This window comes from Psammomys obesus, unplaced genomic scaffold (genome assembly GCF_907164565.1).
Source record: "Psammomys obesus unplaced genomic scaffold, mPsaObe1.curated_primary_1811, whole genome shotgun sequence".
Lineage (NCBI taxonomy): Eukaryota > Metazoa > Chordata > Mammalia > Rodentia > Muridae > Psammomys > Psammomys obesus.
Window position 1 is genome coordinate 11,357,756 of NW_026596057.1, and position 15,673 is coordinate 11,373,428.

General features: G+C 44.5%; 1 protein-coding gene across 3 annotated transcripts in view; it reads right to left on the minus strand.

The window, feature by feature from the left end:
* The window catches only part of Astn1 (astrotactin 1), a 330,303-nt gene that overhangs the window by 31,451 nt on the left and 283,179 nt on the right, over positions 1 to 15,673 (minus strand). For all 3 annotated transcript variants that reach the window (XM_055624474.1, XM_055624472.1, XM_055624473.1), the window contains one exon: positions 3,092 to 3,360. In XM_055624474.1, the coding sequence (XP_055480449.1) occupies positions 3,092 to 3,360 (269 nt within the window). The remainder of the gene's footprint in view (positions 1 to 3,091; positions 3,361 to 15,673) is intronic.

A 15,673-nucleotide genomic window follows, 5' to 3' on the forward strand; every position in this document is an offset into this window, starting at 1 on the left:
CCGTATTAGTACACTGGCTGATACATAACTTAATGGGCAGATATTAGGAAGACACAAGTCACCAAAATTTGCTTTTGAAGGTTACATATCAGTCTTGGAATATCTTCTTTGAATTCTCTTTGCTCTTCGGTTACGATGAGGTGAAAAGGCCCCTCTGCCACACACCCCTGTCATGACCTTCTGTCTCAGCACAGGCCTGTAGCAGTGTGGCCAGGCAACCATGCACCAAAATTGGAGGAACTGTTATATTTCTTCTTTTTAAGTTGATTATGTCAGGAATGAAAAGCTGACTAATACACAGTAGAAAAGAAGAATCAAAGTGAAGCCCTTTTGAGAAGGAAGAGAAAGGGAAAATTCCACTTTCTTTTGTACCAATAATTTGCCCTCCACTGTACTTTCTGGGGAATTAATACTTGTTAACAGATTGAGTGGAGTATAGAGAAAAACAAACAAATAAACCAATGTTGGCTAGTGTTTTTCTTAAACAAGAAAAATCTGAATTTCTAGCTTGGGTTTATCAACCGAAGATTTTTTTTTTTTCATTAATTCATCAATTCATTTGTTTGTTTAGCAGAACATCAGCTCTGCATCAACCCAGGCATTCTGGAGAACACAAAGAGTTTCTCTAGTCTAGAGTGAAGTTAACAACCGAACAGCGAGTATGAGCATAGGGGATGCATGCTTTAGGGTGTGTACATGTGCGGTGGGGCCTCTGTGAAGCAGTCCGAGTTGGACTGACAGCCTGAAGGAGGAGACTTTGGGAACCAGTGATGCTGGAGCTGAAACATGGCAGGATAGTTGGAGTTTTCCAGCGACAGAAGTGGGATGGAGCAGGTTATTGGGACATAGGCTTGGAAGACTGGCAGACTGGATCCATTAAATAGGATGTGTTGTGTTTGAGGAGGCACGGAAAACTAAATTCTGGAGTACAGAGTACTAACATCCTAATGATTTAAGTGATGACAGATAGGATCATGAACAGCTTTGTAATGGTGTGCTAAAGACTGTAAATTGCATTTAGTCTGAAGAACCATTAAATTACCCTAATGCCAATATGGCCAGAGGACCATATTGTGCAATAAGTCCAGGTGTTTTAAGGCAAGGACCAACAAGAAGATTGCTGCAATAAAATGTTTGCTATTACAGTGCAGAGTTAGGCTGTGATGGGGGTCTCAGACAAGAAAATAGATACAGGGTGTGCCCTTTGCTCTTGGTGATGAAAGTACTGGGGATGACAGGGACACTGTGTCCTTGAATGAAATGGGGACACAAGTGGTATCTATTTGCAATATGAGGTAGTGAGCTAAGTTTGTTGGGTTGTTTAAGTGGTTTAACCTATTTGTTTATTTTAATCATAAATTTAATTGAAGTCTGACATCAGAGATTATCTAGTCCAACACAAGGACAATAGATCAAAGAGGATAGATAGAAAATGAACCCATGCATTGGAGGGGAAGATTAAAACCCACATGGATTTATCAGTGTCATGCTGAGCCACCCCTCCTAAGCCTCTATACCCCTTGCCTATATTCTCTGACAGAAAGTAAAAGTTAGAAAGAAAAACAGTTACAGAGAGGGTGACGTTGGAATACGTCAGGCAAAGAAAAGAGGAGAATCTCCTGATAGCGATCAAATTCCATTTTAGACTAGCTTGTCTGCATTTAGAAACTGAAGGGTCTAACATGGGGCCAGATGGGCAGGGTTTTCCCCACCCCTCTGTGAAAACTGGTGCAGGGAAAATGGAAAGTTGTTTGGCAAGCGCAGGATCCAGAGAGGGGCTTCTGGAGTTGAACTTCCTTAGTCATCGTGGTTTTGATCAACAGCCCCCAAGTTCTTTGTCTTTCACTGAGCTGTTCTCTGTTCTTTAGCTTGGGGTGTTCTAATTCACAGGATGGCCCAACTGAGCTCTCAGGCACCACTCTACGCAGACAGGTGACACAGGGAGTGTTTGGTTATCAGCTGCAGGAACGTGAGGGGGCACAATCTTAGACGTACAAGGGTAAGGCAGCCACTTTGTTAACAACACCACACCTTTGGGTGTCCAGTGAGACAAGCCCTTCTTCTTGGTTCAGGTCCCTTTCTCCCAATCTTAGTCCCATGACCATCTCTTTCAGATTCAGGATGAATCTGGAGGCCAGCAGGAACCGTTTATCTTTTTGTTCCTGTGGGGGTAAAGACTGTATTTTCAGACACTCGTTGAAATATCCCTGGAAGAGGTGGGTAGGTGAGAGAAACACACATGCAAAATCCCTCCTGTGGGTCTGAGCAACACCTATGAAACCAACTGTGACACAGCAGGTGTCTCTTCAAGAGAAAAAAGCAAGCAATTATCACCCCACCTGAATGGGCGTCCCTGACAGTCAGGTAAGTAGCTCAGCACTTGCCTCACAGATAGTCTTAGAAGCCTCTCACTTGGAGCCTCTGTATTTAGACTTAGGAGTGACTGGTGTCTTTGTGTGTGTGTGTGTGTGTGTGTGTGTGTGTGTGTGTGTGTGTGCACTCGAGAGCGCGAGCCTATTCTAGTCTGTACACGGAAGAAAGTTAGTCTCCGCTCCACCCATTCCGGCCCCTGCTCCTTAGGCGTTCACTCATTTCCCCCTAAGATCTTTAGGAACAGAGAGGTAAAGAAAGAAGGATTGGTTGGAAAATGTCATGACCTTCTAGCATAATAAAACACGGAAAGAGCAGCATAGATGTGGTGTTTTTGTCCTGAAAGCCTGTGATAATTAGGAGATCAGACCCTTCCAGGTTGAGGCTGCTAGGTCCTTCCACTGGGACCTGTATTTGGTATGCCTTTTCTAGCAAGGTGCAGCTGGTTCTAGACTGAAAGAAATCAGTTAGGGGAGCCTGTCCACCTCCTCCAAGGGGGAGACAGAGACGAGTGTCCTTCCAAATGGAAAAGGTACTAAAATGGCTGTGGTGATTGCAAACCATGTGCTTGATTTGGTTTGACTTACTATGAAAACATGCGAATCTAAACAAAGTAGGTGCCACTCTTAGCTGAACGAAAAGATCCTCTGTCTGGACTGGCATGTGGAGCAAGCCCTCTGTTTTTGGCACCTCCCAGAGCCAACTATCTTGGCACTCTTACCCTCTGGGTCTGGTTATTGGTCACCAGTTCATAGATGGGAGACGCTCTGGTCACTTCCAGCAGAACTGGCTCAGCAGGGGTTTCAGGGTTGGACGTCACATGACACAGAGGACAAGATGAGGGACATCGCCCCTTGCTCTGGCACTCCATTCGGACTCCAGCCGCCATACGCTTGGTGCCAGAGTCTGACAGGCTAGCGATGTATTCTGGGAATGTCAGCATCTTGGGGTCTCTTTCCCGCTCCTCCGACTCATCAGATGGGGAGTTGCCTGCCAGATGAAAGAAAAAGAAGCAGTGAGGAAGGCATGACAGCAAGGACTGCCATGACTGGATGGCTCCTGAGTTCTGAGGTCTGGCCTCGCGCAGGAGGAAAGTGCCACGAGGGAATAAGATTGTGACTCTGCCATTCCACTTAATTAGGGCACACATCTTCCCAGTGTGACATGCAGAGTCGGAAATGGCATTTCAAGGAGGAGAGCAGGTTGTTTCTTTTCTGAGAATCACTGGCTCCACTGGTCCACTCAGAGAGACGTGTCTGCAGAATGCCCGTTGCCAAGAATGCAGATGATAACAACAGTCATCGTTCTATGTCTTGGCTTCTTTATTACAGGATGAATGAACAACAAAATGATTTGAACTCACACATATGGTTTCTAACATGCATGAAGAAGCACTTATCATCACAATCTTGGTCATGATTACAACTGGAACTTATGGAGCGTTCCTATGATATCGGGGTTGATTCACGAACTCCTTTTAGCATTATATTACCCTTGCAAAAGTTTATCCTTCTACCCATTTCTACATATCAGGAAAGAACAATATGATCAAGGTCACAAAGGTAGCGTAGGGTGAGAGTTGGTTTTTGAACCCAGCACTATCTGAGTCCAAAGTACTTAGGCCACCGAGCAAAAACAGCCTTTCTGAGCTGTATAAAATTAACTCATGTGCTGTGAATGCAGAGAGAAGTTTGACTTTTTTTTTTTTTCATAAAGATTTTTCACTGTTGTTTGCCATTTAGAAGTCAGCTACACACACTCTTGATCTATTTCTGGTGATAAACATGAAAAGTGCCTAGCAGAGAATAATGGTTTGTTCCCCCCCCACACACACACACACATAAGAAAACAGCACTTGCTCTTTCTTCCTTCAGTCTTCATGGTTATCCATTTAACTCATTATCTATAAAGGAGTCTGTGGACAGAACCCTCCAGATTTTTTAAGCTCTTTCTGACAGCTGGTGTCCCGGGCAGGAAATGATTTTGGAGAGACGGTGGCTACGCGGAATGTTCTTGCCTCCAGTGGATGCGCTAAGGATGTGGTACTTGATGGGCACAGCGTGAACTGGTTGAAAGGCTTCGCAAAGTAGCTCCAGGAGGCGACTGAGAGAGAAGACTCACCGACTTAGAAAAACAAAAGCTCTTCCCTCTGGGGTGGGGTGGGGGGGCACTCCCTGTCCCCTCTCATTTGCTGTGTAACGTGGGTTTATTTGGGAACGTGGTGAGGTTCCCAGGGCTTTTGATTCCCCAAGCGACGGCGTGGTTATGTGGCCGAGCCACTTTTACCTCGCCACTCTTGACCTGGGCCTCCTCCTGTATGTGAAGGCAAAGGGCACAGTCGGTGACTGCGGAAAACAGTGTCTTTAACATCTGCATTTCATTTAATCAGAGATCCAGGGTTGAGCTCCGGTCACCCCTCCCCCATGGTAGAACTGAACAACTACATGTGTACACACCCCCAAAATCAAGGATGATGATGTCAAATAGAGCCCAGACTGATCGCTCTGCACGTAGGCTCACCTCTTCTGCAGCCCAGTCACGGTTCTCATGTACTGTATCTCAGGCTGAGAGTGGACTCCCAGCAGTCTTTGAAAGGACCACAGACTAGGCAAAACTTTCTGCTCCCCATTTTTGATCCGACCTCCTGTCTTCTTCAGACTGCTGAGTGACTAAGAGAAAGCACCAGAGGTGGAGGAAGGCCTTCGGGAAGTATCTGGGATCTTCAAGTTTTGATGATGTTGAAATTCTTTTTCTCTTTGGCTCCGCATCACATTATCATCAGGTCCATTTCCATAGGACGCCAAATCCCGTCTTTGTTGAGAACCCATTCTGTACACTTGCAATCTACAATACGACCACTAGATGGAGACAGTGGATCTAAAATGACTACCTTCTGCTCTGTGGGACGACACCGGGGAAAATGAATCTTCTGAACCCTAAGTATGGTGTGAGCATCTCAACATTCTAATGGATCTTTTTCCCTAACGTACAACACACTTAGAAGTAAGACAATTGCAAATTATACCTCACATCTTCACGAGAAAAAGAAGAGAAACAGGCGATAATGACAGGACAATTGAAAGAAAACTCACAAGGAAAAAAAAAATTACTTAAAAGAATCCTCTCCCAACATTCTAAAATTCGAGTAAAAGTTAGTACAAAAGGGAAGTAATAAGCCAACACATTTCTTTTCTCTCGCCATTAAGCAAACTTGCCCGAGTCACTAGCTAGATGAATTTACGGAAATACACCACCAGGGGGCCCTGTAACGTGACCGGCCTGTATGGCCTTCATGTCTCTGCCCTTGAGCTTGCCATCCGTAAAGATTGCAATTGCTGTAAACACGTAGGGCTGCACCCCTTGTTGCTGTCTTCTGGCAATGCCAATTAAAATCAAGGTGCAGTTAATCTCTGTCAATAGCTGTCCACCGTCCATACTTGGCAAGATTGGAGAATACAGGATGGCTGAGAAATGCACGTGCGAAACGATGGTGTGTGCCACCAAATGTTCCTGTGTTGCTTCTTTCTTCAGGACCTTATCCTCCATCTTGCCCTCCTCCCCCAAAGCAGGTCCACATACAAGGTCCCTGCTGGAAGCCAAGGCCAGTGTACCTTGCTGGCCCCATGCTTACATGAGATGAAGCTGTCTAAAAGAGCCTGGATTTATACAGAGCAATGAAACAGTGAGTTCCCCAAAGCCATCTATTCAGTCTCCAGCCAAGAATAGACATGTGTGCGAGAGAGATTTTTCAAAGAGGAAATGCATTTTCTATGTGCAGTTAAAGATACAATTGGGAAATACTCTTTAAAATGATGGAGTCCATTGATGAAAGCCCACATAAATCTCTCTTACCCCAAAGGGAGTGCCACCATTCGCTGCTAGTGAATGACTAGCTCAGAACCAAAACTCTCCGGGAGCGTCTGCTCTTTGCTGGTGGAAAGGTGGGAAGAGGGAAAGGCACTTTATCTCTTAGGACCCAGCGGTTTCCTCTTTCTCCTGCCTGCTCCTGGCACAGTCCTCGGCATGTCTCTCCATGCTCTGGCACCTAAGCAGAGATGCCCTGGAATCTGAAGCACTGTGATAATACTTAGGAAAAGAGATGTAGAGCACTATCTACTTTAGTAGATGTACAGTCTTTGAACAAACGAAACAATCTACAGTGAGGGATTGTCGTAATTGGCAAGTGTGCCCTCTGACATAGAAGACCTGTGTGGTCCCTCCCCACAGGTTTTGCAGAATCCACCCTCTTCTCGGGGAGGTCCTCATGTCTGGCCGTGATGCTTCGCTTGCTTGCAAGTAGAGGAATCTTCAACCTGGAATGTAGTTAACGACCCTAAAACTGAAAAGCATTTTGCAAATACAGTTTGCTATAAATAAGTGCCATTTGCTTTAGGCTATATCTGCATCCTCCAGCACACAGTGGATAAGTTTCCCCAGTAGAATATCATGGCATGAGAATATTGGCATCCTTAATGCTCAGGATCTCACTGCGTATGTGCCCATGGCCTTAGGCATGTACATATCGGTCCACGTAAATCCAGGGGCACATTAGGATGATGAAAGTGACCAAGCCCATTCTCATGCAGGTTCTGCTCTGCCTGTGTGAACCGACAGATCACAAAGGTGAATTACTTGTTATGAAGTAAATTGGTACAATTCCTGTAGGATTCTGAGGACTGCTTAAAAATCTCTCTCCTGAACTGGCGCCCAAGGCAATGGGATGCTAATGACATCACAGCTAGAACTACACGGGCAGTTCATTAGGCAGCAAAGAAATCAAATGCAAACTAATCAGATCACAGCTTTGGGGGATAGCATCGGATACAGCAAAAGAAGGTTGACATGGTCAAATAAAGCGTAGCCCAGTAAGAGGTACTGGAAGACTGCCCACCCACAGCCAGTATGCCAGGACTCACCCCAACTTTTACCTCTATCTGTTGTGTGAGCCACGATTCCAAAGTTATCTGATGCACATCTCCCTCATCTCACAGCTTCCAAGTAGAAGAATCGACCTGGAATGCCATTAACAACCCTAAAATAGGTTCCAGTCAGTCTCTTCAAGTGTTTCATATCTTTGGAAAGAGTTTGAAGTCAGTTGGGACTTGAATTGAATCCTTAGTCACATCATGATCACATATTCTCTGAGATTCAAGTCAAACGTTGAGCTTAAAGAGTAGAAGCAAAGCATTTGCCAAACAGTTCTCCTGTCTTTTACTAAGTCCCCCAAGAATCAAGTAGAAGATGCAAACAATTATTATGGTGGCAGCTGACTCTGTGACTTCTAGCCAAGCTCTCTTTCACAAGCAGCAAAGACTTAGGTGACTGCGAGGAGATTCACTTATACAGGTTACATGACCTCATTACCGAAGGTTCCCCTAATTGTGCTCACAATCTTCTCTACACCCTCTTGGCAGCCTCTTCCTCCCCTTGCACATCTCAGCTCAGCAGGATGACAGCGGATTCCCCAATTGCTGAAGCAGCACAACTCAAATCCCCTAAACTTCCTTTAATATTAAATTACACTCGCCCCCCAACCCATATCTTTTCGTCCATCCAAGGGAATTAATTAACAGATTAAAATCTATTCCTTGGATTGACTGAACAGTGTTTGTTTGTTTTTTCTTTATCTCTTGTCAGATGAATGATTCGGGGCAGGTTCCATAACCTTCCAGCATCTACAGTTCCTTGTATACAAACGAGACATGTCTAGACCAATTGATTGATCAGAAGAACCTACAACGCAACTGAGTGAAGTGACACATGCCTATAACCCCAGCATTTGGGAGGCAGAGGCAGGAGGATCAGAAATTCAGAGTCATTCTTGGCCACACAATGAGTTCAGGAACCTGGTTCAAAAACTAAAGCAAGAACAAGCCAGTCTTCAAACCACAGTGTTAGTCTTGAGCAGCCCTTAGGACACAGTGAGTGTACTCTCAGTTTACTTCCTCTGACCCTGCTTGTCCACTTCCCCTTCTCTGCCTGCTACCAGCACCATCCTATGCTGAGTACTGTGAAAAAAAAAAAAAAGTCTTGCCTTGCTCACCAGTACAATACCCCATAGTTCCCAATATGCAACAACTCAACAATTCATTAGAAAGAATATTCATTGAATGACAGGAGTGTTTATTGAATAATGAAGATTTTCTGCTGAGTTATATAGAAAGTGATAATGTCCTATCTTATTCATGGACTAACTAGACATCAGAGCTTTAATTAACTTGAAGCATGGATATTCTAGGTTCTTTTGGGATGTTCTAGCTTTGTCTGAAATATGGGGGCACCTGAATGGTTTTCAGTATGTTTACAATGGCTTAAGTAAATACTATAGAAATTCCATTCTGTAGAATTTTAAACTGTAGACCTGCACATCTGTGTGGCTGTTGAGTAATTATTGACTGGAGACGAGAGGATTTAGGCTTATTAACAGGAATATTCAAAACAGCTCTAGGGCAAAAGGACAGTGGTTCTCTGTGGGTAGGAAATCTGGGGCAGTTATTTCAAGTAATGCCTTCAAGTAGCAAAAGGGTCAGGATTGATGGCCTGGGGCCAGCAGAATAGACCCATGGACTAGATGGAAAAAAAAAATAAATAAAAACACCACTGAGGGAGGGAAAGGTAAAGGAGTTCTGGGTCGATCTGGGGAACAGAGTCATTCTTGCCAGAGTAGGAGTTTGGTCTCACATGTGCTTCTTCACCACCAGAGAGAGATGGCTGGACTCCAAGGGCTGTCATAAGATAGGGAGATATATAGAAAATGTTACCTTCTACGATTTTCCCAATCTCCCAATCTCAGCCTGGGCACGGGGACCACTCCAGGTTTCCAGCTTCTGATCTATCAATACCAACTAGCTCCAAGTAAGTAATCTTCCCGTGCAATTAAATAATAGAAATCATTGGTTTCCGTCTGACCAATGTATTCAGAAAACAAACAAACAAACAAACAAACAAAAACATCCCAACAAGGGTCTAAAGTCTTGTTCTTTCCTACAAATGAATCCTAAAAGGATTCTTTCTTCTGGGTATATTCTTTTTGTTGTTCTAACATGAATGTCATGGTGCATTTCAGACTCAATTCTTTGGTATTTCATTAGGAAATTTCTAGGAAAAAAAATGGGTGTTTGCTATAATCAGACCCTGCAGCCAGTACCTGGAGGGTAGTATCCAAGGGCATAGTGGAGTATCTGTCATCAGATACCCACAAACCCCCTCAAAAGTATCAAAAGCTTGGGTATCCAGGAAAGATGGATACTGGAAAAGTGGTTTTTTTGTTTAATTGACACCTACCCAGAAAAATGCTTACTTTTCTGCACTCCTTGTTGACATTTTTCTTTTCTAAAAATGTAGTGTTCCAATTTCCTGCCTGCTTCATAAAGCATTGCCTACAAAACAGAATTAAACCTTTCCCTGAGGTGCCTCCAAGGTGATGGTTTTGTTCATCAATTATGACTATGCAGATTTGGAAGTTGGAAGAGACAGAAATAAAATGGCATCAATGCCCCGATGGCTTTTAAAAATTGATAGATAACACAATGTTATAATTTCTTAAGATAATCCCCTCTCTACAGGCTTGTTTTCTAACAAATAAGTGTCGGCTTGAGGTCCCTTGCTAATTAGGTTCATGTTAAATTTAGATTTGGTGTAGGTACAGTACTTAGTCTTTGCCAAAAGCTGTTTGTCAGCTTTGGCATGGGAACAGTGAATTCAATAATAAATGATCTAAATTCACCAAGCATTCCATTATGCCTCCTTCAGTCAATGACAATGACTTTGGGTTCAAAGTTCAGTCAATGACACTTATGGTATCAGAATCTACCAAAGAACTATAAACCAAACACCAAAAAAGCCTTTAAAATTAATCCGTGATACTCTCCTTTGAAAAATCACCATTTTTGTTCAAAGAAACGAAAGTGAAGTTAACTCAGCCATGTTAACTCAGCAACTCTTTGAGAATTCCTGGAGATCATCTCTTTGCAGCCCATACATCTCAGGAGGAGTAAGTATCAAATCCAAGAAATTGCTGGGAAGCCTTAAAGCTTTTTCTGCAAAAACTAACTCCTCAATTTAGCTGCACTCTTAGTCCCCTGTATACAAGAGGCTATCTTGTGCTATATTGCATTGTCATAGCTCATGACCAGTGCCCCATACTTGAATGTGTTCAAGTCAACGAATACACAGAAGTAAAAAAAAGCAACAGAAATTATGACCATTCTCTGTCTGAAACCCTCAAAGGATAGTCTAAATTGTCATTAAGATTAAGCAATATAATATAAGATAAACATACTAAAATCTGCAAACCTAAAGAAGCTAAATACAAGGAAGACCCTAAGGAAGATACTTAACTCTCATTCAGAGGGAAAAGAGGAGAGACGCCGGAAGTGATAGAAGAGAGGGAACAGGACAGGAGCCTACCACAAATGTCCTCTAAAAGAGTCAACCAGCAGGGGATCAAAGCAGATGCAGTGACTCTTAGACAGAGTGCAGGGAGCCTTATGAAAGAAGAGGGTTTTCATAAGAAAGGACCCAGAGGGGACAGGAGCCCAATAAGGAGACCAACAATGCCAAATGTTGGGCCCAGGGGGGACTACAAGGACCATGCATAGAGAGGATGTAGACCCCCTGCTCAGATGTAGCCCTTAGACGGCTCAGTCTCCATGTGGGTTTCCTAGTAAGGGGAGAAGACAAGTTCTCTGACAAGAACTTGGTTGCTTGCTCCTTGATCAGTTCTCCGTGGTGCGGTGACCTAGCCAGCCCACAGAGCAAGAGGATCCAGGCAGCCCTGATGGGGCTTGATAGGCTAGGGCAGACAGTAGGGGAGGAGGACTTTCCCTATCAGTGGACCAGGCCAGAAGGATAGCGGAGGAAGAGGGAGGGAGATTGGGAATGGGAGATGAGGGAGGGGGATACAACCAGGATACAAAGTAAATAAATTGTAAATAATAATAATAATGATAATAATAATAATAATGATAATCCCCCACTGGAAAAAAAAAAGCTTCCCCACAAGGGCAACATCAGAGAATTTAAACCTTAGCCAGTTTATCCAAAAGGGTTTGCTAAATGCTTACATAGGGATGGGACTGTGGGAGACTGGGCTGAAATCATAGTCACTCCGATCCGAAGTCCTCTGAATGATGCTTTCTTTCTCTCTATTCTTTTATTCCCCTTCCCATTCTGCTCTCCTAATCCTTCATAGACACAGTTCTCATGGAAGCTTGAACAGACATACACAGGAGACATGGTCAATTGTACTTGATTTTGTGGAGCTCACTTACTTCCATAGAAGGGTCATACCCAGGGCGTGCCCACAGAGTCCGACAGCGGTGCTCTGAGAGAACAGTCTTGGTCTTGGTTGGATTCTAAGACTTTCATGTATGCACTATGAGATGTTAGGAATGGAAACTTAAAGGTTATATGATGCTCCTTTTCAGCGCCTTTCATGCAAGTCAGAGCTGACCACCAAGGTTTGCTGTCACCAGGTTTTGACTCTCAGTTTCCTAAGGTGGAATTTACAAGCCATCATCAAGGGGTTTAAGTATTAAAATGTATCCACTCCGGTTCTGAAGGATAGAAATGCAAGCTGAAGGTGTGGTCAGGGCCATGCCCCCTCTGAAGGTGAGGGAAATAGCCATTACTGCTTCTTCCAAACCTCTGGGAAACCCCAGCATTTATTGAATCCATGATCGCCTCATCTTTTTTAATTATCATTTATTACACTTTATTCAATTTGTATCCCAGATGTGTCGCCTCCCTCATCTCCTCCCAATCCCACCCTCCCTTCTTCTTCTCCCTCTATGTCCCTCTCCTAATCCACTGATAGGGGAGGTCCTCCTTCCCTTCCATCTCTCCCTAGCCTATCAGGTGTCATCAGGACTGGTTTCATTGTCTTCCTCTGTGGCCTGGCAAGGCTGTTTCCCTCAGGGGGAGGTGATCAGAGAGCCCGCCACTGAGTTCATTCCAGAGAAAGTCCCTGTTCCCATTACTAGGGTGCCCACTTGGAGACTGAGTCTATGGGCTACATCTGAGCTGGGGTTTTAGGTCCTCTCCATGCACTGTCCTTGATTGGAGAATCATTCTCTTCAGGGCCCCCAGGGCTCTCATCAATTTTTGTTTTTGGTTTTTGTTTGTTTGTTTTTGTTTTATTTTGTTTTGCTCTGTTGGAGCTCCTGTCCCCTCCAGATCTTTCTATCTCCCCTTCTTTCATAAAAATTCCATGAATTCTGCCCTAGGTTTGGCTATGATTCTCAACCTCTGCTTTGATACCTCTATCACTAGAGTCTTTCAGAGACCCTTTGTGGTAGGCTCCTGTCCTGTTCCCTGTCTTCTCCTGCTTCTGATGTCTATCCTGTTTCCTCTTCTGAATGAGGATTGAGCGTCTTCCCTAGGGTCTTCCTTGTTGTTTAGATTTTTTTAAGAGTATAGATTTTAGTATGTTTATCCTAGGTTATATGTCTAACATCTTATAACAACTTATAACAACTTATAAGTGAGTATATACCCTGTGTGTCTTTCTGCTTCTGGGATACCTCACTCAGGATGATCTTTTCTAGTTCCCACCATTTGCCTGCAAATTTCACGATTTCCTTGTTTTTAATTGCTGAGCAGTATTCCATTGTGTAAATATACCACAATTTCTGTATCTATTCCTCCACTGAGGGACATCCAGGTTGTTTCCAGCTTCTGGCTATTATGAATAAAGCTGCTACAAACATGGTTGAGCAAATGTCTTTGTTGTCGCCTCACCTTAACATAATTCCTTTTGCAAAGACTATGTCCAAATCATATAGCATGATGAGGTCACAGGTAGGCACAGATTCTAGTCAACCGACCACAGTGTCCCTGCTTTTAACACTATGAGGTGAGTCCTGTGATGCAGAACTAGTGAGGTTTCATTTGCCATCTGGGCACTAGCTATCTGGGCACTGGCCATCCCCTAGCCTCCTCCCAGGGTGCACAAGCATTGGAAAAAGGAAACACATTTCTGAGTCCTTAGGCTTCCTGCTGCCCAGCAGCTATTGCAGCTTCTTGTCAGTGTCAAAATAAACCTGTTATAGAAATTCAGAGTCACATCCTTCAGGATGGTGCAGAGCTGGTCTGGATTATCTTTGCTGTTTCCCCACAGAGAGTGGTGTGGGTGAGAGGGAGTAGGGGGAGACAGGGCTATGAGAGAGGTGGAAATGAAGTACACCTGCAGGACCTGCTACTTTTGACTCTTCACCAGCAGGGAGGCAATGTGGAGGGTAGGCATGTCCAGCAGAGCACCAGGAGAGAGCCCCCGTGCCCTTGTCTGGTGGGGCAGATGTAGTCTATCCCTATTTCTCTTGTGTAGGAGGATTAGCTGAGAAAACAACAACATGACCCTGTAATATTCCAGGGCAAGTGGTTTTCCTCTCCCTGGGTCATCCTCAAGAGAGAGCCAAGAAAACTCTCAAAGGAATAGCCCGAAGCAGGGAAGGAAAGAAAAAAAACTTGACCCTGAGAAGCAGAAAGAACCAGAATCCTGCAGGTGAAAGCAGGCTTCCAGCTTGCCTCCACCTCAGCTACTATTGAGAATCCACCCATCCAAAGAATGAAATTAATGATGCTTTCCTCCAGCCACACACAGAGTTATTCTCAGGCAGGGGACCTCTGGCTCTCCAGCTCAGCAGTTCAGCACTGGCTTCTTCATGACACACTCTGCACTTTGGAGGAGGCCTGCCTCGTGATATATCCCCGACCTCTCCCCTGTGTACATCTGCCTCTCCGTCTTCCTTGAAACTTGGACAGGAGCACAGGACAGGGAACCTTTGGAGAGTTCTAAAATAGGGCAACCCTGCTACGGTGGCATGGGTTACCTGGGCTCTGCATTCTAAGAACGTGGCAGCGTGTGGGGCACTGCTGGGTGAAGACAGCTAACATGAGTTACGTGCAGGTGGGAGTCTCCGGAGTGAGCTCAGCTCCATGGTGTGATATTCAAAGCTTCACCAAGATGCTGTGGAGGCTGGGTATAAATATCCTTAACTACCAAATGGTCTAGAAATTTTTAATAAAAATATTATTCAATAATAATACTACTCCAACCGGCAAGGGAATGTTGTAACGGCTTCCATTTTCCTCCGGATACTCATCTAGCTTCTGTTTTTCAAATGAGTTTGGATGTTAAATCCTCTTGCTGCCTTGACCAATTTATTCTGCAAATTAACTATATATGACAGAACTTAAAGTCCGTTACCACTTAGCTCTGCTTCGCTGAAATTTATGCTGCTTCTCTGCCTGCTGGAGCCGCTAGCTCAAATACATTGTGACTCTTGGTGGTGATTTGGGATTCTGCACAAGCCCCTCACCTCTTGGTCCTCATCTCTCGAGTTCTAAAAAGTGCTGAGTGGGCCGTGCTCTTTTCACCTCTTGGTGACCTGCCCCCTCTATTCTCGGGTCCTCTGGTCTTCATGGCTGCCACTTTCAGCCTTAATGAAGTTCTCTTTATGAGATGTGGCTTTACTCAGAGATGTAAGCCAAGCCAGCAGAGAGAGTCAGGGGCCTCAGACTGGTCTTCAGTACCATGTGTAAACGGTGGAAGCAGCCAAATGCTATGAGACAAGGAGGCTAATGATGAGGGTTGCATGGCTGCTAAGCCAGCAGATGGGTATGAGAGCATATCAAGAGAATGTGCTGATGAAGATGATGGAGCGCCATGCTGCCATGGCAAACCTAAACCAGGAGTTGGCTCTGCTTTCATTGGACCAAGCCCATTCACATTCATCCTAGGGGAGAGAGTTAGAATTGCAAGACATTTGAAGATGTGGTCACAGGAACAACAGCTGAAGGAGATGGGTTTAGTACTGATGCAGTGAGGCTCAGCAGTCCTCTCGTGGACTATCCCCTAGATGTTTAGATATTGAGGGGGTTGTCTCCTAAGAATGGGACCGCGTGTTTTCTGTGTATTTCCAGAGGTCAGAATTGAGAACAAAGGAGGGAATTAGAGTGATACAAATTTCTTGAACTTTGGATCTCATTAACTATACGAGTGCTGCTAGCAATGGTTCTCAGTGTCCGTGAGGATGAAATGCCCGATGGTTAAGGAAATAGAGCTTATTTTACAGTGCTCCTAGCTACACAGAGGAGACAGGAGCATGGCAGCGGTGTGAGGGCTCACGTTAGAGTAGCAGGAGGCACTTCCGTGTGCACAGGGAAGATTGAAGCCTATTCTATCGGGGAAGGTGGGCTAGAGGAAGACACCAGACTCCTTTAAGAATGACTTTTGCAACAGCATTTTCAGCTTGTACAAAAAGTAGACCGCCTTGGAGGTAGCAAGCTCCTAACCAGAAGT